This window comes from Alligator mississippiensis, chromosome 5 (genome assembly GCF_030867095.1).
Source record: "Alligator mississippiensis isolate rAllMis1 chromosome 5, rAllMis1, whole genome shotgun sequence".
Classification (NCBI taxonomy): domain Eukaryota; kingdom Metazoa; phylum Chordata; order Crocodylia; family Alligatoridae; genus Alligator; species Alligator mississippiensis.
In genome coordinates, this window is record NC_081828.1 from 18,526,991 (window position 1) to 18,547,209 (window position 20,219).

The window sequence follows — 20,219 nt, forward strand, 5'->3', positions numbered from 1 at the left end:
CTTCATCTGGGGAGAAGTAGCCAGCTACTTGAATATAAGTTACGAGATGTCCTAGCTAGAACGATGGCTGAAACAGACCTTGGGGTTATGGTTGATCACAGGATGAACATGAGCCACCAATGCAACGCTGTAGTCAGTGTGAATAGCATACTGGGATGCATTAGCTGATGTGTTGTGAACAGGGCTCCTCTCTACTTGGTGCTGGTGAGACCCCAGCTGGAGTACTGTGTCCAGTTCTGGGCACTGCACTTCAAAAGATGTGGAGAATCTTGAAAGGGTCCAGAGAAGGCCCACAAGATTAAGGATGTGGAGGACAAACCTTATGAAGGAAGACTAAGGGATCTGGGACTGTTCAGCCTGGGGAAGAGAAGACTGATGGGGGACTTGGTGGCCATCTATAAGTATGTAAGGGGTGAATATCAGGGGCTGGGAGAAAAAAAACTTCACCAGGGTGCCCCAGGGGAGGACAAGGAGCAATGGCCATAAACTGTTAGAGGATGGTTTCAGGTTGGATTCAAGGAAGAATTATTTTTACGGTAAGGGTGACCATAATCTGGAGTGGACTTCCCAAGGAGGTGGTGCAGTCCCCCACCTTGAGACTGGACAAACAGCTTGCTGGGATCATTTGATCTCAGCAGTATTCCTGTCCAGAGCAGGGCTGGGGGTGGACGTAATGATCTTTTGAGGCCCCTTCTAGCCCTTAATTTCTATGATTGTGACACATGTTTGTCGTGGAAGAAAAATATCCAAAATACATACATTTGTTGTTTTACTTAAATAAAACAATTTAAGTGTCATAATTCAGTTTTTTAATGTAGCTGCAAAATTAATCTGAAAAGATATCAAAATAAATAACTGCTTAAAATATATAGGCTGTACCTTTTAAAAATGAAAACTACATCTCTCTCTGAGTTATGAATAATATGTATTAAGGTAATGTCAAACAAGAATGCACTTTTTTGTAGAAAACAATGATTAAATTGAGGCTTCCTGACTAGTGATTGAAATCATTGTTTAAATCAAATCCACCCTGGTTTAAAACCACTTTATGAGTGAGCAGGCAGATGACAGACAACCTAGTACAACTGGTCCAGAGAGCATTAACAAAAAAAAGAAGCCACCCTGGCTGAAACATGGATAACTCTGAAGTGCTTCAAGCTACATTTGTCCTCCCTCTGAAGTGTGATAAGGAGCTGGACAGCCAAGCAGCATCCCATAGTGCATTGCTTCCTGACTTGCCTTCCTCTCCAATGCATCCTCTGAGATTCACTCCCAACTCAACTGTCTTGAGGTCACAGGCCCTGCTTGTGACCTGAGCGTAAGTGCTAGGGGCAAAGGCGCACCATACCAGCATTCTTTTGGACCATGGCCCTGGACATTTGGCACAAATACTTCCAAGTGTCCACTCACAAGAGAATGCTGGGTCTACAAAAAACTCCACTAGAAAATATCCAGTGGACCCTCATAAAGAGAGGGATCAAAACCGTTTACAAGCAGACTGCAGCAGAGATGATAGTTTGCAGGCACAACCAGGACTGACAGTGTTGGACCCAGGTGAAAGGCCTGAAGGCGTGATACAAGAAAAGCTTGTGAAGCCAAATGTTTTGGGTCCCTGGCAGGTGACATGCACATACTATATATGAGCAGTTTTTCTAGATCCTTGCTGGGCACAAATTCCCCAAGTCCTACTCCACTGCAAACTCTGGGATGGATTGAGAGTCATCCAGTGCAGACTAAGACCACTGTGAGAAAGCACCAGACAAAGCCCTGGACTACAAGCAATCCCAGTAAGGCCCTGATGAGTACCTCCTTTTATTCAGGACTGCTGAGCAGATGTACAAGCCATCGGGACTGGACAGCTCAGATGACACCAATACCCAGGAAAGACAAGCTAACCATTCTGCCATTTCTCACCAATCTAACTTCTTGATCTTTTAGCATCTAGGGCCCAGCTGCCTAAAGAAAGCATCTCCTGAAGGAGCTGCTTCAGCCTCAGTCTGATCCATCTTCCTTTATGCTAATCACTGGCCTGCTAGACCCTCCCAGTCTCTAAAGACTGTCCTTCCTATCACTTGCTATAGGATGCCCCTCCACAGGGAGATCATGCTGGCCATAAGAATACAAAAACTTTGTTGGGAGTTCATAATGGACCAAATAAGACACATTTTACAAACTCCCTAATCTGTTTGTTCTCTTTTCAGGATCAACACCAGCAGCTACTGCTGCTGCTACTGAGGTTCAAGGTTACAACTTAAAACTGGAGCTCAGCAAGTACCCAGGCTGAGAAACAGGAGCAAGATATTTGCAGACCTAGTTGCATTAGAAGGGAGAGCAGTGGCTGCAGAGGGCTAATGTGCTCAGGTGGAGTATCACCAAGATTGCTGTGCTGACCTGGTTGGGAGAGGGATGTGCCAGCCCAGGCACAACAATGTTGAGAACACCAGGGAGGATACAGACATGGTGAAGCAGACTACGGAGATGCAAATGGAAAAAAATCAAAGGGAAAACACAACAGTCCCTCATAGCCACCCTCAACTGGCACACAGTGCATCCAAGTGCTCCTATACTTTCTTCCATGGGCTCAGGCTTATCCCTCCATGCCCAAGGACAGCCCTCCATGCTCTAAGACTTCCATACCCCATTGAAGATATCTTCATGATACACACAGTTTCTCCCACCCGTACTGTCAGCAGGCTCTGGCTCTTCCTCTTCAAGAAAAATCCTCAGCCCACCCCTGCCTTGGGCCAGCCCTACTGTAGCCTCATGCCAACCTTTTCTACTTGGTTAGAAGCCCTGGGGAAGTACAAGCTGAGACACCACCCCTCAACCTTACAGGGTCTCTGCCACTACTTGTTAGGAAAAAGCAGCATGATAAAGAACTCCAGTCCCTTTGATCCCTTGTCTGTGGGGGATGTGGTGAACCTAGGCTTCCCTTATCTTCTAAGTGCCTTCCCCCTTTTTACAGTTCACAAATTGCTCCTACCATAATGTACCCTTGATTGCAAAGCACTTTGTTTCAACACAGAGCCTTTGACTATCTAATTTTTATTAAAGAAGCCTCAGGTCCTGGCCTCCAGAGGTTATGCAGCAAGCTTCCCAAAATGATCATCTCGCAGGTACAACCTGCTGGTGTCCAGTGTACCGTCCACCATGCCTTGAGATACCCCAAAAGCATACTCTGCAGTTGTCCACACTTGCTTGACTGTAATTAAGATTTTCTGCCTGACATCTGGCATAAATTTTATGAGCCATAGAAAAGGCAGGTACAATCAGGACCACAAATCACAGGGGCGTGAGGCATCTTCTATATCCCTATGCTACTGGCACCGCAGACAAACTTTCCCCATCTCATCAGGGGACCAGGCTGGAGTTCCTGAAGACCCAGACATTGCAGACCTTGCCTTACCTAGTTCAGTCCATATATGTGAAAGCAGTAATCACATGTATGGACTGAACCCAGTGGTTTGTGATGCCCTGCAGTGCAATAGAGAAGTACTTCAGTGCCGATGCGTAGGAGATGCATGGTGCATGCCCTGAAAGTGCTGGTGCTGCCCAACAGGCAGTGTTCCCCACTTATGTGGCGGGTAGAGGGGGCAGATGGGAGAGGTGTTCCCCCTGAAAGCACCGGCTCGGGAATGGGGGCACCAGGTGAAGCACCACTGACACTTCTGGGAGCGCCACTAGCTAGCACTTCCCAGCCAGCACGGTCAGCCATAGGGGGACCCCCACCCCGGTCGCTGACTGGCTGCTGGGGGGGGGGCAGCACATGCCCCTTCCCCCCCACCCCCCCGACTCAGGTGGCACCAGTTGCCCATGAAGGAAGGACTCCTTGCTGTTTACATAGTTCAAGCCATATGATGCTTGACACAAGATAGCAATGTGCATGATATTGATGGTCCTGAGGCAGTTTGGAAACTCCATTTAGGTAAATCCAGTTACTTCTTGTAGGTTGGAGAGCCAGACAGTACTACCTTCCAGAGGATGTGGTTCACCCACCATGGGTACACGAGCCATGGGTTTGCCCATTGAAGTGACTGGAAACTGACTAGGGGCTGCCAGGGGTTTCCAGCTTCGAGAGGGCAATTACCACCTACTGCTCCCTGTTCACAAGTATTCTCAGTATGGTGCTTTTCCTCTAGTGATCAGGAACAGATCTTGAGGAAGGGAGCATTGGTCCATCCTGAAGTTCTGTTTCTACTGCTTCTCATCCCAGGTCTACTTCAACCAGTCACTGACTCTCCAACTCAGAAGCAAGTTGTAGACAGTCTGCAAATGGTCCTAGAAAAGGCCATCCCCCACTGTGTTCTTTAGTTCTCCTTCTGGGGCTAGTTTTCTCAGACTCATACAGGCCAGAAAACAGCTTGAGGAAGCATTTTTCCAGTGCCTGGGTCATTGGGCCTGCCCTGCCATGCTGTGACACACCAGCTGGCAGAGCCATTCAAAGAGGATAGAACGGAGCAGGCAATTATTTTGGGCAGAGGGTCACTTACTGAGTTTTGGCAAGCTATTGAGGGCTGCATGGGTAGCCCTGCCCCGTGACAGGAGCCCGTCCCCACCACCCAGTCTTGCCATCTTGGGACTGGAAGTCCTGCCCCTAACCTCTGACCTTTACCACCAGAAGTGGCATCCTTTGGGGAAGAGGGATTGCCATCTTAGAAGAGTAAAAAAACCCAAATTATATACTAAAAAAATCAAATATCCATAATAATACATTTTAATTTAATTAAAAAAATATTTTTGTCTTGATTTGTATGTGTTTGTGCTGTATATGTAGAAGTGATTTCATAATAGCTCAAAATGCAGTCTTACTCTTGTATATTGTGTACAGGGATGTTGAGGGGTATGGGTATGGTATTTGTGGGGTGTGTGATTGTGTGGGGGTGGGTCTTGCTGCAGCTTCCCCCAGGGTCCTACTGCCCCTGGCTCCTGTCATATTTGGGAGCCAGGGGCAGATATATATTAATTTTCTAAATTTTTTAGGGGCCCCGCAGGCTGGATAGAATGGCCTGGTGGGCTGGATCCAGCCTGTGGACCGTAATTTGCCCACCCTTGGGATAGAAAGAATAGCCAGGTAGACACAGGCTCTTTGCTGTGTGTTGAAGAGTGGAGCCAGTACCCTCACTGTGCTGCTCAAAGACTAAGGGCTAAAGAGATGATAGCTACCCATCCATGCTTTGCACCTGCACTAGGAATGTAACTGATGCAAAACTGACTAGCCCTGTAGCTGCAGGAAGCACAAACCAAGAGTCTGAAGGTCAAATGTCCAGAAGGCTTTGCAATTTCTCCTGGAAACTTTCAAGACAGCCAAAGGATCATGGTCAAGAGCTGCTGGGCTCTGCTTACCAGTTCCAAAGCAGCAGAGCAGCACAAGGACACCAGCACCAGCTCCAGCAGTGCGACACTTCAGCTGGGAGTAGGGGTGTACGTCTATACACTACTGATGTGCTCAGAATTAAAAATGTTTCAAATAAAGGTTGAATTTCAAGCAATTTACATGCATATTTGTCCATATCCTTAAAAAGATCTCCACAAAACCTAGCATTCAAATCCATTTAAAAAACAGAATCCCTTGCAATGGCCTCAGTTTACTGTTAAGAAAAGCTAAAGTCAGAGAATTACTTTGCTACTGAAGGATAATTAAAGGTGAAACCAAAAATAAAAACAGAAGTCCCAAAACATTTATTTCCCTTTCTACTCACTTCATTTCTCTACTCCTTTCAAGCAGAACTCCCCCTCAAACAGTAAACCACTAAAACTGGTCAAAAAAAGTCCTGATTTCTGAACATGCCCCCAAACTGAAAAAAAGATTTTCAAAAATCAGCAAATTGAAATAACTAGTTTTGACAAACTGTTTTATTTGATTTCTCATCATCACCTTAACGTATAATACAATTTAGAGGAAATTCTGTAATAAGTCATTTCAAACATAATAAAAATGGGAGAAAGTGTTCTCAGAAGGTTCGCTCTCTGAAAGTCAGAATTCTGATTTTCCCTCCACAAAATTAAAATGCTGGCCAAAAATAAAAAAGTCAGTGTGTACTTGTTACATGTTGTTTTCCACCAAATCTTCATGTTTTGCAGGGAAAACCATGTGAGAGGTCTGACCCAGGCTTATGCCCAATATTCTCCCCTGCCATTTTGCCTTTTTTTTTTACATGCAACTGTTTCAAAATAATCAGACAGTCCAGTTTTACCATTTGATTGATCTTCACCATAATTCTTGTGTGATGGAGCATATAGGAACATAAGAGCAAAGACGTAAAGGTTCCACATCCCATAGATGCCCGTGAAGAAAGCACTGTTCGCTTGTATTGTGAGGTCCCCCCATTTCCAGTGGCCTTCCGTCACCTGTCCATAAGAAAGCAAAAATTCAATAGGGACAAGTAAGGGGAATTCTTGTATGGGGAAGCTCCAAGGAGACAAACAAAAAGGCTTTGAACAGAAAATACAAACAGACACGAAGTACACATTGGATACATGTAAGTATATAAGTAAAGCCCATGCTATGGGTCTCTCTCTTGTCCCCCAACTACAATATCATCTATTAATCTAAATTCAATCTAAATTTGCTTCATAAGAAATGACAGAAGTTATCTTAAGAACACTAGATCACTAGTCACTGATGTTTTTAGGGAGAAGATAATTATCTACTACCTGGTAGACATCTAGTCATGCCTGAAACTTTATCCTTTCTATAAAGGTTTATGGACATGTAAACAGCACGGACAATGTGAGAGCTAAGGTGTTGTCTATCATATGATGGGGACCTATTCCTAATAACATCCACCCACAGATAGAGACAAGAGGTTCCAACGAGTTAAGAAACATTAAAAATAATTATTTAATTTTCAAAAAGGTCATTCCAAAAATCAGTATTTTGAGCACATGGAGCTGTGCACCTTTTGTTGCTGCCCTCCGCTTTTAAAATGAAACTAACAAAGATGCTCAAGGGTCGCAACAACTTTTAAGCACAACTCCCCCCTCAAAGAGTGGGGGAGCTTTGCTTTCTAGGAAAGCCAAGGTAGAACAAGTCTTTACGCAAGCAAAAATACCAAACTTGATAACAGTCGCTGGACAAAACTGTTTGATGCCCATAGACACTGAAGTAAAACTATTAAGGTAAGTATGGGCTGGATGGTGAAGCTAAGGTGGAATCAAGTCACTTGCTCTAGGTTTTTAGACCAGAATCATATGCTGCTATGTTCTCTTTCAGGACTTTTCATGTAATGTAATCAGTGCAGTATGTTGGAGGATACTTCTCTACATGCGACTCGTTAGAACAGCTCACAAGCATCAAAATAACTGGACTCATTTGGAGTTTGCAAGAATGCACCCATTGTAACCAAAGTCTTCAGTGCACATATACATTTGGGCTTGCTACCTATGTAAAGGCAGATAGCGATCTTAACACAGGACCTGTCATTTTGAAAGACTAAGAATCAGTCAGAGCAAGTGGAGTTATTCTCATACAAATACTCTGGGAAACCAAGAAGCCAAAATGTTTTACTGGTGTGTCAGGCTATGTAATGGGCACGGCACAATAACTATTTTTAAAGTGATTAATCTATATAACGTAAATTATACACACGTTGGTTATATCCCAGCTTGGAGAACAAAGGCATGCGTGCACATTGCATGAACACAAACTAGGTTAAAATCATTATGGCTACAAAAGTCAAGCACATGACATTTTTTTAAAAGCTCGTGTTAATGCTGCCTGTACTCTATATCCCACATGCATTCTTAGTCCTTATTTACATCTTACATTGTCCGATGGGGTGGGGTGGGGAAAGGGGAACCCACTAACTAGAGTTACCAGGTAACCTTATTTTCCTCCTTCTCCACCCCCCCACCATTAGTTTTTAAAGTGAAGACAAAAGCTGTACCTCTTCTCAAATCATTTTAGCTGAAGTTATCCAAAAATATTCATCCCAGGCAGGCATGAAAAAGTTTAGCCTCCAAGTTGTAAACAATTAAAAACAGGTTCTCATAATGGGAAATGCAGGCCAGGGCAACCTTAAGAGGCTGCCAGCCCTGCCTAAAATGCATGCCTGTTCTCTCAAAATTAGGATAACCACACTGCCAGGCAAGCTAGGAATCTGAAAGTACACTCACCTGACTGACAATGAAGAAGATGACTGTCATTGCTGCACAAGCCAAAGTGATGAGCATCAGAAACTTAAACCTAAAAATCAGCCCCTATTTAAAGAGAAGTGGCCTTGGTCACAGGAACAAAATCCACGCAACTACATTTTTGAAAATGGCCAAAATAAAAAAAAAAAAGCCCCAAACCAGAAAACCCACAACCAATCTCCACCCCAGCCCACTCCTATCTTGCACTGATACAACTAATATTTTTACTTTTTAAAGAACTTCAGTTGTGACCCCAGCAGACCCCAAATATATGGACATTGATACCTTTGGGCCATTATCTATGTGCCCAGGGACCTCTGAGTTACTAATACTGACAGCCAAGGGCACTTTTTGAATATCTTTCCTCTGTGAGAATAATAGTCTGTGCTCTCTTCACATTCACAGAATACAGCAGTCTCTCCATGTGAGGAATGAAGGTTCAGGAGAGCTAAGCAGCAAGTTAATCTGCTTCCCTTAGCATAAATTCACAACAACCTTGGGATGAGTCCTCCAAAATACTTTTTCTGGATAAAAGGTAGTGCGTGTAGAGGCAGGGAGAAATGGGGGATATCCAGCTGTACCACAAGTGCTTGGATTTCTCCCATTGGCCTTGCTGATGTACTTACGACCAAGAAAGCCATTTTCAAAGAAAGCAGGAGAAAGCTCATTGCCGTAGGTCACTGCTGAGGTGAAGGCAGTGCAAGCAGCAGTGGGCCAAGTAGCAGCAAGGCAAGTGGGGCTATGCTGGCCCCCTGCCACCAAGCGGCACAACCACTGGGGCCCCAGGATCCACATTGTGGCAGGCTATGCCCACCACTAGCCATGCCACTAAATTTCACAGCCCACCAGCAGCTTGGCATGCCTGATAGAGCAGCGCCATGTGGCTCATGGGTCATGTTTAACCTGATTTAAGCCTCAACAGAAAAGTCCCTCTGCTCTCTCTGGAACAGAACACCTCACAGAGGTAATATTTCTTGCCCAGAACCAAGGCAAGAACCTGCTCCATTCTTCCCCTGGTGTGTACACCTATTTGAATCTTTCTGACTATGGCAAGGACATCTCCAACCTGGGCAGAACATTTTTGTTCTATCTGCGAGAGCCATCTAGCATCCAGGCTGCAAGATGGAGACAGAGATCAGGGTGGAATGGATACCAATTCACAAAAGAACAACAACAAAAAAGTTAGGATGGCTTTGACAGCATAAGACCACTAGCAAAATAGAAAGTCTTTAAAAATGTAAGGGAAAAGAAAAGCCAATACATTATTTTGCAGATACCTTATTAGTAAAAATGAGAAATCAGCATACTGAACACAAATATAATACACACCATTTATCCAAATAGTGGTTTCTAACCTCATAATGAAGTCTGCGAGCCTTGCTCATTGCTGGGAGACTGGACTGTTTCCCACTGATGTTTCTGAATACTTGAAAGACCATGAAACACAAGAACAGAAAGTAGAGGCAAAGGCAGATTCCTGCAACTATAATAAATGCCATCTGAGTGGTAAAGTTAAAGGAAACTGTTCCTGGACAGAGTGGGAGATTGAAGAACACAATATGTTTTTCAAGCACAATTATTCTAATTCAGGCTTCTAGCATATTAAACAATTTTCAAATTAAAGCTTCCACCTGAGTGACAGTGTTTGCTTCCCAGTCCCCAGTGCCAGGAATGATGCTCTGTTGTTCCCAAGCACTTGACATAATATTAATGAGGGATAAAATATTAAAACTCCTGCAGGCTAAAAAGGCTAAGCTGGAATTGTCACTTCTGCTCCACTGCTACAAAGACATGGGGCTTGACTGAGATCCAGGGAAGTAATCACCAAACAAAATGCCATCTTAGGAAGGACTCTGCACAAGGACTGAGATGCAGGGGAAGCAGAACTAATCACATTAGCTTGTCTCAGCCTGGTAATAAAAATTAATGGCAGTTGAAAGCACTTCCAACATGACCAAGTGATTTCAAAAAGCAATTCTTATAAATGCTTTAGGAACAAGTTCTCAAGAATCAGCAGTGAAACGACTTGCTCCCAAGAAAAACCTGCCAGGACAGGAAGGGTTTTCAGAGCAGGAGGGGAAACCATAAAGGGTGCAGAGAACTGCATTTTCTTCAGGATTGCTCTGTAATAACACCCATATCTCGACGCCTGATGTGCTGTTTTCCAGATTCCTGATACCTCGTAGCTCAGGCTAATAATTTAACTCAGTGGTTCTCAACAGGGGATCTGTGAGAGCCTGTCAGGGGCTTTGTGCTCCTACAGCGTGGAATTGTCCCATGTGCCCTGGTTTTCAAAAGGCACGTGGAGCCAAACCAAGGAGCTGCAGCAGAAGTATTACATTATGAAGCAGGCACACCACTTCTGCTTTTGCTCTTCCTGGCCTGGCTTGTGCCAAGAAGCAGGGAGCAGCTGCCTGGATAATGTAACACTGCTATGGTTTCTCCTCAGTTAGACTCCAAATGAATCCTGGAAACAAATGCCACGGCCACCAGGTAGAACTGTCCCGTGTACAGTGAGAGGTGCTCGGGATAGTACCATGTCTCCCACATCCTTCTTTCTGGGAGACACCACATAGGGTCAGACCAGGAAGGACTGAGCAAGAGCACACACTCCTGCTACAGACACTTCCCAATCTGACTCCGTGGGAGGTGCACAGCACAGCACAGCACAGTTCCACCTGGCTACCATGGCAGTGGCATATGATTAGAAGGATTTAATCAGTAATGAATTAATAATTAGCAATGCAATTCTGTTTACAGTATAACGTTCATAACATTCACTTCTTTTTTTTTCCAATGGGGTGCTGAAAAATGTTGAAAAGGTGTGGAGGGGTGCCTCAAGTCTAAAAAGGTTGAGAATCAGTCGTTTAATTATTTCCCTTCTCTTGAGACCAATCTTTGAATTCATCTTTGCCCTGAAATCTTCCTGCTGTACTAATAAGCATCCTCCTAGAAAGCCACAGAACTGCTGATCCAAAGAATATTCAGATCCTCCACTAACATTAAAGTAATTTAGAACCGATTTACTGCTTTTCAGGTGTTTCAAACTGAACTGGCTTTTCAGCAGTTCAGAGAGTACTTGGGAAAACCATTTTTTTAAGTTTTAGTTATTAAAATGTCTTTCCCAGTCTTAAGTGAGCGATACTCCTCAGAAACAGATGGAAGGATACAGCCAGCTCCGTGCCAACATCTGTTGTCCAGATACTGTAGAATGGATTTTTCAGCTGTACCCCTCTAGAAACAAGATAATTTAAAAGCAATCAAAGGTAACATCCAAAAGCCAACACATGCAATAAAATATGCAGTTTTACGGATTTTACTTTGTAGTTTGGAAGCTTGTGATGATGTTCTGTGATGTGGGTGTGTGTATATGGAAGAGATCAGGAAAACTTTACAGTTTACCTTGCTTTTTAGTGGACACACAAAAGCTGTTCTAATACCTCAATATCAATGAAGTCTGTCTCTGTTAACTCTTAACAAGGTCAACCAAAAAGTCTGAGCAGCTGCCGCATTGTGGGATGGACTGTGTCTAGTTTGTTCAAATAACTTTTAACTGCTATGTAATGCATGGTACCTAAAGCTCCCTTTCACATCATGTTTACTTAAGATTCATGGTAATTTGGAAACCTACTTGCTGGAAGTGGGGATGAATATTATATGTCCACCCTATCCATATAAGGCAGAAAGAGAAGGTGACATTCTAGTATAAGGTAACATAAGCAAGCAATACTGCAACAGAAAGAAAGGGATGGCATTGTCTCTCAAGCCTAGTAGCTCACAATGGGTAAACTGGATAAAAGCTTCATCAAAAGAAAGAGAAGGACTATTTCCAGGGCCTTTCCATCCTAGGATGATTTCCGAGGAAGCTTTCTGAATGTACACCCTTTGAACTGCGAGTCAGGAGATTTTGCTGTCTTGTCATAACATTACTATACTTTATTAACTTACACCTATGCTGCTAGGCAGGCAAACACACCCTTTATCTTATCTTTTACCCTCAATTTCAGTCATTTTCTCATAAAGTCAAGTGTGAAGTAATGCATTCTGAGTTGGAAGTGGGGAGTTAAACTGGGTTCATCTCAGAAACTGAATTTTGTGCTTAGAGAAAATTGGGTTAAAAGTGAAATACAGGCAACCCCCACTTTACGCTATTTCGATATAACACTCATTTTAAATTGATATCTGATTCTACCTAGCGCTCAGTGAGTTTTGTTATAATGCTCATGGTCTCCATCTTGGGTCATCAAAAACTTTCGGTTTTGCTTAACGCTCATTTCACTTGATGCTAGTTTTTTCAGGAACCAATTAAGAGCGCTAAGCAGGGGTTGCCTGTAATGACTTAACTGTCCAGCAAAGCCACTCCCTTCTGACACAGAAAAGAGGATGGTGGAGGCCGAGTTTATATATGGGCATCAGGAAAGGCACGTGATACTGAAATGTTAAATTCTATTATAGTCCTTATGACCTCAAAGCTATTTAAAAAGTGACTCCAGGGTAGAGGTCACCTGTGTCTAAGGCCTCAGACAGGAATTCATGTCCAGCTTGGAGACTTTCTCTGAAATTAAAATTCTTCCTGGCAAAAAATAGCCTGGAAGCAGAGTATGTAGGTCTCCAGCCCGGGGGCCACGACAGGGCTGCTCTCTGAGCCACCCCTGCCCTTATTGGAGCCCACTGATCGACAGCCTGCCGGGAAAGAGATGGGTTGTCAACTACTGGCAGCTGCTGAAAAGTTGTAGCTACTACATACAGCCCTGGAAGAGCGCCCCACACCCTCCTGCAAATCAGCTAATTAGCAGTTTGGGGTGGGGAGGGTGATGATCTCTTGTGGCAGAAAGACTGGGGGGGTGGCATTTCATCTTAGCAGCAACCCTCCCGGAGGTTTGGGAGGGTTTGCACCACAGGAGAACATTCCCTACTCCTGCCAATGATAGGAGGAGCGATACTGGGTATCCTGAGCACTTAAAAGACATGTACAACTGCTCAAGTTAGACTGAGAGGAGGGAGATCTTCCAGGCAGGTATCGGATTTGACTTCCTTGTGGAAAAGCCAGTATTTTTTCCCTCAAAAATCCCCTGAATGGCTGCATGCTCTCTTTCTGTGCTGGGAGTAAGATTTTTCTTTTGACACAAATGTAACACCTGTTCGTGGCCTATGTACTTTTTACTTTAAGCACAGCATAGCACAGCACGTTAGAGTGCAACCTCATCAGCACAAAAGAAAGAAAGCATCTTCATTACCTCTCACACATGTCAAAGATGAAAAGGCAGAAGGAACCAACAGCTATGGGTCCAACCTGTTTCCAGTACCCAGAGAGACGATTCCGCTCATTTTGATCCTACTCAAACAAAAATGGAGAAAGGTTAATTTATGAAAGATGGATACTATCTGACTGCTGCATCACTAAGACTGCCGCAGAGAATACCAAAGGAAGAAGAGGTTCCTTATCAAAAGCTGTTTTGAAAGTCATCTCTCTATAATCCCTCTTGTGATTCAGTGCCCTTTGGTGTCAAGCTGAAGTACAGGAAACCCTTGCTATTCACTGGTTTGACATTCACCGTTCCAAATATTTGCGAATGCCGAACCTGCATCTTAAATACACTACAGGAGCTCCTCGGGAGCTCCACACTTGCTGCCACCGGACTCCCACCGCCACCAGCACAACCATGCACCCCTCCGCCCCGGCTGCCAGGGGCGCTGCGTTCATGAACGCAGACGGCGTTCATGAACGCAGTGCCTTATTCACGGATTTCACCATTCATGGGGATCTCGAGAATGTATCCCCCACGAATGGCGAGGGTCTCCTGTACTGCCATATCCACTGGGAGATGCTCAAGTGCACTCATACAAGGAAAGCCTCACTGCCCCCATCTAGGTACAGAAGTGCCTTTCCTGCCTGAACTGCCTCGAGTCCTTCTCCTTAACCCATATTTCTAAGGTTAGTGAGATCTGAGGTGGAAGGGAAAGTAGCAGATAATGTAAAAGTTGCAAAGGCAACTCCTGAAGAGCAATCACTGGCAAATAATATCTCCCCTTTTAGGCCCCGAGTTTATTCCCACTCACAGAAATTAAACAGTATCTTCCTCAGTGGAAAGTGAACAAGGAGTTCTACTTAAATATATGCTGTTGCACCTATTCCTTAATTGTGCGTTGATGTGCAATACCACAGTTGTGCAATGCCACGTTGCACTGGTACAGGCCGAGGATTGACTGGCTAAGCAGCAGCTCTGCAGAAAAGGACTTGGGGGTGTATTGACAGTGGACAATAAAGCTCAATATGAATCAAGTGTGCCCTTGTTGCTAAGAAGGCAAACAGCGTACTAGGCTGCATTAGTAGGAGCTTTGCCAGCAGATCAAGGGAAGTAATTAGACCCCCTCTATTCAGCACCATTGAAGCCGCATCTGGAATACCGTGTCCATTTTTGGCCCCCTGCACACCAGAAAGGATGTGGACAAATTAGAGGGAGTGCAGCAGAGGACAAAAATGGCTAGGGGGCTGGGGCACATGACTTCTGAGGAGAGGCTGAGATAACTAGGTTTATTTAGTTTGGAGAATAGAAGACTGAGTAAGGGGCACTTTAATAGCAACCTTCAATTATGGGATGACAACGTTGAACGGTCACAAACTCCTCCATGACTGTTTCAGGCTAGACATAAGGAAGAACTTTTTTACTGTCCGAGCTCCCAGGGTTTGGAATAGACTGCTGCTAGAGGTGGTTCAAACACCTACTTTGAACGCCTTCAAGAGAAATTTGGACGTTTATCTTGCTGGGATCCTATGATCCCTACTGACTTCCTGCCCATGGGGCAGGGGGCTGGACTTGATCTTCCGAAGTCCCTTCGAGCCCTAACATCTATGAATCTATGAAAACTACCTGAAGGGTGGTCCCGTAAAGGATGGAGCTAGAGCAGGGGTTCTCAATCCCTGGGCCGTGGCCCGGAGCTAGGCCACAGCGGGTTGGCTGCCAGACCGGAAGTGGCTGTGGACAGGCAAACCATGGCTCCCTAGAGTCAGGCGGAGAGGCTGTAACTCCTTCTCTACAGGGTTTGGCCCACACTGCCTCCCAGGGGGTGAGGGCACCCTTACTTGTCTACCGGCTGGAAATTCTGGCCACGGTTGGCTGTGACTGAGATTTGCCAGGCCACGGCATAAAAACTTTGGGAACCCCTCAGCTATAGTGTTCTCAGTGGTGGCAGATGACAGAACAAGGAGCAATGGTCTCAAGTTGGACCAAGAGAAGTTGAGGTTAGATATTAGGAAGAATGTTCTCATTAGAAGGGTAGTAAAACACTGGAATGGGTTACCCGGAGAGATGGTGGAATCTCCATACTTGGAGGTTAAGACCTGGCTAGACAAAGCCTTGAGTGGGATGATCTAGTTAGGGGTAGTCCTGCTTTAAGCAAGGGGTTGGACTAGATGACCTCATGAGGCCCCTTCTAACCCCAAATTTTCTGATTCAAAGACCAACCAATACACAGTGAAAAACATGTACCTAACTCAGCTGCTATTGTGCAATTATCCACCAAGAAACCTGCACTATCTATGGTAACTCACTCAGATCCCACAACATACTGATTATTTCTAGCTAAAAATGTAGCAGTGTTTTATACATCTAAACCAATCTGAAAGCCCATTTAGTACTCCTTGACATCCCTTCCTATGCATTACAAAGAACTAAAAGATTTCTGAAGGACAGGAAATAACTGCCACACCTACCATCATATGCTCTCCACAAAAGATGATCCAAAATGACAGAAGCATGGCATAGAAGATTCCTTGTCGAATATCTCCAAAGAGCAACATCCAAGTCCAGTCAAATCCAATGGAAAACCATTCTACTGGGATGTTTATGAACGTCATGGAGATCCCAAGAGCAAATATAACCCTGGAGAAAGAGAAACAAAACAAAGTCCATTTCAATTTCAAGAAAGGATAAAGACTAAGCCAGTGAAGCTCAGAAACTTGATGAAGAAAGTGAAGCTGATGGTGATGACAGGTAGCATTTGGAATTCATGGAGAGGGGAAGGAGTTTGCCACCTTTAGCCCAGTACCATTTCCGTGCTCATGGTGACACTAGTAAGTGGTAACTATATGTATCCATCTTCAAAAGCAGCGTTTAGCTTACAGCCAGTTGACTCAAGTTTTGCATAAGAAACTCTATCTGAGCTCAACTCTGTGGATTAAAGATTTTCCTCTACTCACTTTTCCAGCAAGACAGGAGCACGCGTCATCATTTTGATCCGCCTCCAATACCAGATCATGATAATTAAGATGCTGGGCGTGAGGAAGGTTTTCATGGCAAACCACACCTTTGTGAAACCTCCATTTTGATGGATACCCTAAAAAAGGAAAAACAAATTCAAATGTAAAAGGTCCAAGGTATTTAAACCCCTTCCTTGCAATCAGGATCAGTTTTGCATTATCCCACAGGGAAGTTATAATGCTCCAGATTATAGCTTTTAGCATTTTACAGCAAGTATTGCTTGTAAAATACATTTCTGATCTGCTTATCAAAGTGGGAGAAGGGAGGGAGAAGTGTTAACAGCTATTTGTTTAGTGTCCTGCTAATTAGTCTAAGCAATGCTGTAGCAATGGGGGGGGGAAGGGGGGATGGTGTAGACAACACTTCTTTCACCAGTTCCTCATTATTATTAAACCAGATTCATCTAGCAGGGTGTTTTATGGACATATTCTAGGTATACATAATTTAGATCAGTATAAAATTGCCACTCATTTGACATCAAGATTAATTTATTAAAGCTTTATCTGGAAATAGGTCAGCTTAATATTAGATACGAAGTGGGAAAGGATAGGAACATAAAATGAAGCTAACTGCGGTAACAACCAAGAGAGCTAACAGGCACATTGATTAGCTCTTCAGAACTATCCAGTCTCCAGACAGCACAATATGTCTGAGCAATTAGCTCTAGAACAGTGGTCATCAACCAGGGGTACGTATACCCCAGGGGTACTTAAAAAGGTCCTAGTGGATACGTAGACCTAATGTGGCCAATAAATACCGTGTGCACGTGTGCAGCTGCAGTGTAGCATACAGGTGGCCAGGACAGCAGCCAGGTCTGGCTGGTAAGTGTGTTGTGAGGGAAGAGGCACTGGGGGGTGGGAGGACAGATCGAGGTCCCAGTGGTGGGGGAGGGAGTGGAGCTGGGGCTTCCCAGCTGGGACGGGGCATTGGACTGAGCTGGTCGGGGGGCCAGCTTCCACAGCTATATGCACCCAGGAGGACATGGGGGGCATGTGCCCCCTGATCTGCACTCAGGGTGCAGGCAGGCTAGGGCCAGGGCTGCACCAGGCTCTTCCTGGTGGGGGCTGGGCTGCGCTATGCTTGGGGCAGGCGGCAGCGGTGCTGGGAGCGGGGGCTATGAGAGGGCATGCAACCACTCCAGAAATTCACCTCCCTCCCCACCACAGCCCTCTCCAGTGCCACCACTGCCCACTCCAAGCACAGGCCAGCCCGGCTAAGCCCCCACCGGGAGGAACCTGGTGCTGGCCCCAGCTTGCCCCGCATGCAGATCCAAGGGCACATGTCCCATCCCCACCCCGCTCCACTCTGCCATCCCAGGGTGTATGCAGTGGTGGGAACTGCCCCTCCTCTCCCTGCACCCCCTAGATGACCTGCTAGTAGCCTCAATTGAGGCCCCGCGGTGAGGGAGAGAGTGCGGCTGGGGCAGGCACTGCACAGCCAGGGCAGAACATGGGACAGAGTCATGAGCAGCTCGTCCATGGGATGCGAAGCATCTCCCACAGCTGGGCCAGCCCGCCCTCACCCTGCACAGATCTAGGGACACACTTCCCCGGCTGTATGCTCCGGTGTGAGCTGTACCCCCTTCCTGTGCTCCCCAGATGAGCCGCTCGCAGCTCTGTCCCGTGCTCTGCCTGGGCTGGCCAGTCCCAACCCCATTCCCTCCCTCATCACGGGGGCCTCGAGCTGCCCTCCTACCTCCCCTTAAAAACAAGAAAAAATATACAGCGGTACATGAACTGGAACTTTGAGAAAGAAGAGGTACACTTGTTAAAAAACGTTGAAGACCCCTGCTCTAGAGCATTAAAATCTTGGCAGTACAGTACTCAGCACCTTTCCATACATCATCAGGAATTTTACCCCATGGTCAGATAGGTACAGACTGTAGGGGATTTGCCTTCCTCTGTAACGGAAGAGGGCCCTCTACCTGGGATGTCTTGAACATATATCGACAACATTTCACAGAAGCAGGACATTGGCCGTCATGATTCCCCTGCTTTACTTGTGACAGGTTAGGGTGTTAGGTCTGTGTTGTGTTAGGGTTGACAACAGTCTTATGTAGAGTTTAGATAACGGTTTGTTTGTATGAGATAATTTGAATAGGTATGATCCTGCCACTGGCAGGGGGCAGGACTAAATGATCTCTGGAGGCCCCTTCCAGCCCTACTCCTCTATGTATCTACGATCATTTAATACTGCATCAAGGCACGCACAAAAGGATTTATCACTGGTAGGATTATCCATTACAGAAAGGTGACATGAGTTTATATATTTCCCCTTTAAGTCTTATTCCTATTCTCCTATTCTCCCTCATTATTTCTCTTTTTCCTTTGTGTAGGGAGGCATATTCTCCAGCAGAATTAAACCTGAAACTAAAGGAAGACTTCAGGAAGCTAAAAAAGGTGAGCAAGTTGAGTAGAATAGAATTGCTTGCTTCTGGTGGTCAACAGCTGAACATTAACAGCAGTGGGGAGAGTCTGTTAATCAAAAGGGGTGAGGAAGGATTATTACTAATGAGTAACCAAAGAAAAAGATCTATTGGAAAAAAAAAAAAAAAAAAGCAGGGTGGGGGCTGTTTCAGGGTAAATCAGGGGTGTTATACAAGTTTATGGACTTAGAAAATAAACCGTCATGCATTTACTGGGAAATAGAAGGTTTGTTGTGGTTTTGAATAGACCTAAAGGAAATGGGGAAAAGATTGATACACTCACAAGCTACTTATACCAGAGCAAAACAATTAGGCCAACGAGGCCAATAGCTAGATTCAAACACATACCTTCAAGCATACATCACTGTAAAGAGTATGGCAAACACAGCAACAGTTTAAAGGAAGAGAAGAATACCAAAGCAGATCTAGAAAGGAGACATATGCAGACTTACCACCAAACGAATATCCTTTATTTCTCCAATTCCTAAATTAATTTTCTTCCTTTCATTCACAGGGAGTCGAATATTGATGAGGTAGAATTTGTGAGCCACGCTTCCAATCTCCATGAAAGGGAGCAAATCACAGTCGTAGTAACGGCCTTCAGATTCTGGCGTCTTAATGAAATGGCACAATGAAAACACCGGGGTCAGCTTTGTTCATTTGCTGGGATTTTGTGGTCATTTTAAAAAACTTTAGTGAGTTAAATTGAGGGATCTCAACTTAGACAAATAAGGTATATGCTTCATCTTGACTGTTACTCAAAGGCTAGAAAGTCAGTATTGGCCATCTTAATATCTACTAGCCATTTTGTTAAGTCTACAAGGTGTTGTTCAACCATTTTAGTGAATTTTAAATTTTAGAGGTGATAAGAGCATGAGACTTGTTTCTTAGCAAATGGACATAATTTGCTTTTCCAGCAACTGAATCAGAGCTTTTAATATTGTCATAATTTTAATTAATTGCCATCTAGAACTTTATGGTTACTGCCATGTTGCATATGGCAATTTAGATCTTTATTTCACCACCATAAAGATCTTCTTGGTCTGGCACTTGATGAGTTTTCAAAAAGACAAATCCAGTTGAGCAACTCCAGCTCTCTCCAGTCTTCTTGGTGCCAAATCGCTGCCCATTAATTAGTAATATAGGCACCATTAAATTATTTAGGCTGCTTCATGGAGCAAGTCAGAATTATCCAATCAAATATATTTAGACATTCATTTTTAAAAGTTATTCCACTGTGCCAGTGTTTTACAGCATAAGTCACGTACAATACACTTCAGACATAAAGGCAAGTCATTCAAAACAAAATCAGCAAGCCTTGCAAAATAAATACAGGCAGCAAACACAGCTATTAAGACAAATTGCTTTGATCCCTAGACTTAAAATCTGTAATCGATATT

At 44.5% G+C, this 20,219-nt stretch overlaps 1 protein-coding gene across 1 annotated transcript in view; it reads right to left on the reverse strand.

Annotated features, from left to right (window-relative positions):
- Positions 1 to 20,219, reverse strand: part of WLS (Wnt ligand secretion mediator) — a 72,394-nt gene that overhangs the window by 5,812 nt on the left and 46,363 nt on the right. Inside the window, exons 4-11 of the mRNA XM_006277412.4 lie at positions 19,272 to 19,433; positions 16,334 to 16,470; positions 15,848 to 16,016; positions 13,371 to 13,468; positions 11,304 to 11,367; positions 9,489 to 9,632; positions 8,116 to 8,199; positions 6,195 to 6,348 (exon numbers count right to left, since the gene is read on the reverse strand). Of these exons, the coding sequence (XP_006277474.1) occupies positions 6,195 to 6,348; positions 8,116 to 8,199; positions 9,489 to 9,632; positions 11,304 to 11,367; positions 13,371 to 13,468; positions 15,848 to 16,016; positions 16,334 to 16,470; positions 19,272 to 19,433 (1,012 nt within the window). The remainder of the gene's footprint in view (positions 1 to 6,194; positions 6,349 to 8,115; positions 8,200 to 9,488; positions 9,633 to 11,303; positions 11,368 to 13,370; positions 13,469 to 15,847; positions 16,017 to 16,333; positions 16,471 to 19,271; positions 19,434 to 20,219) is intronic.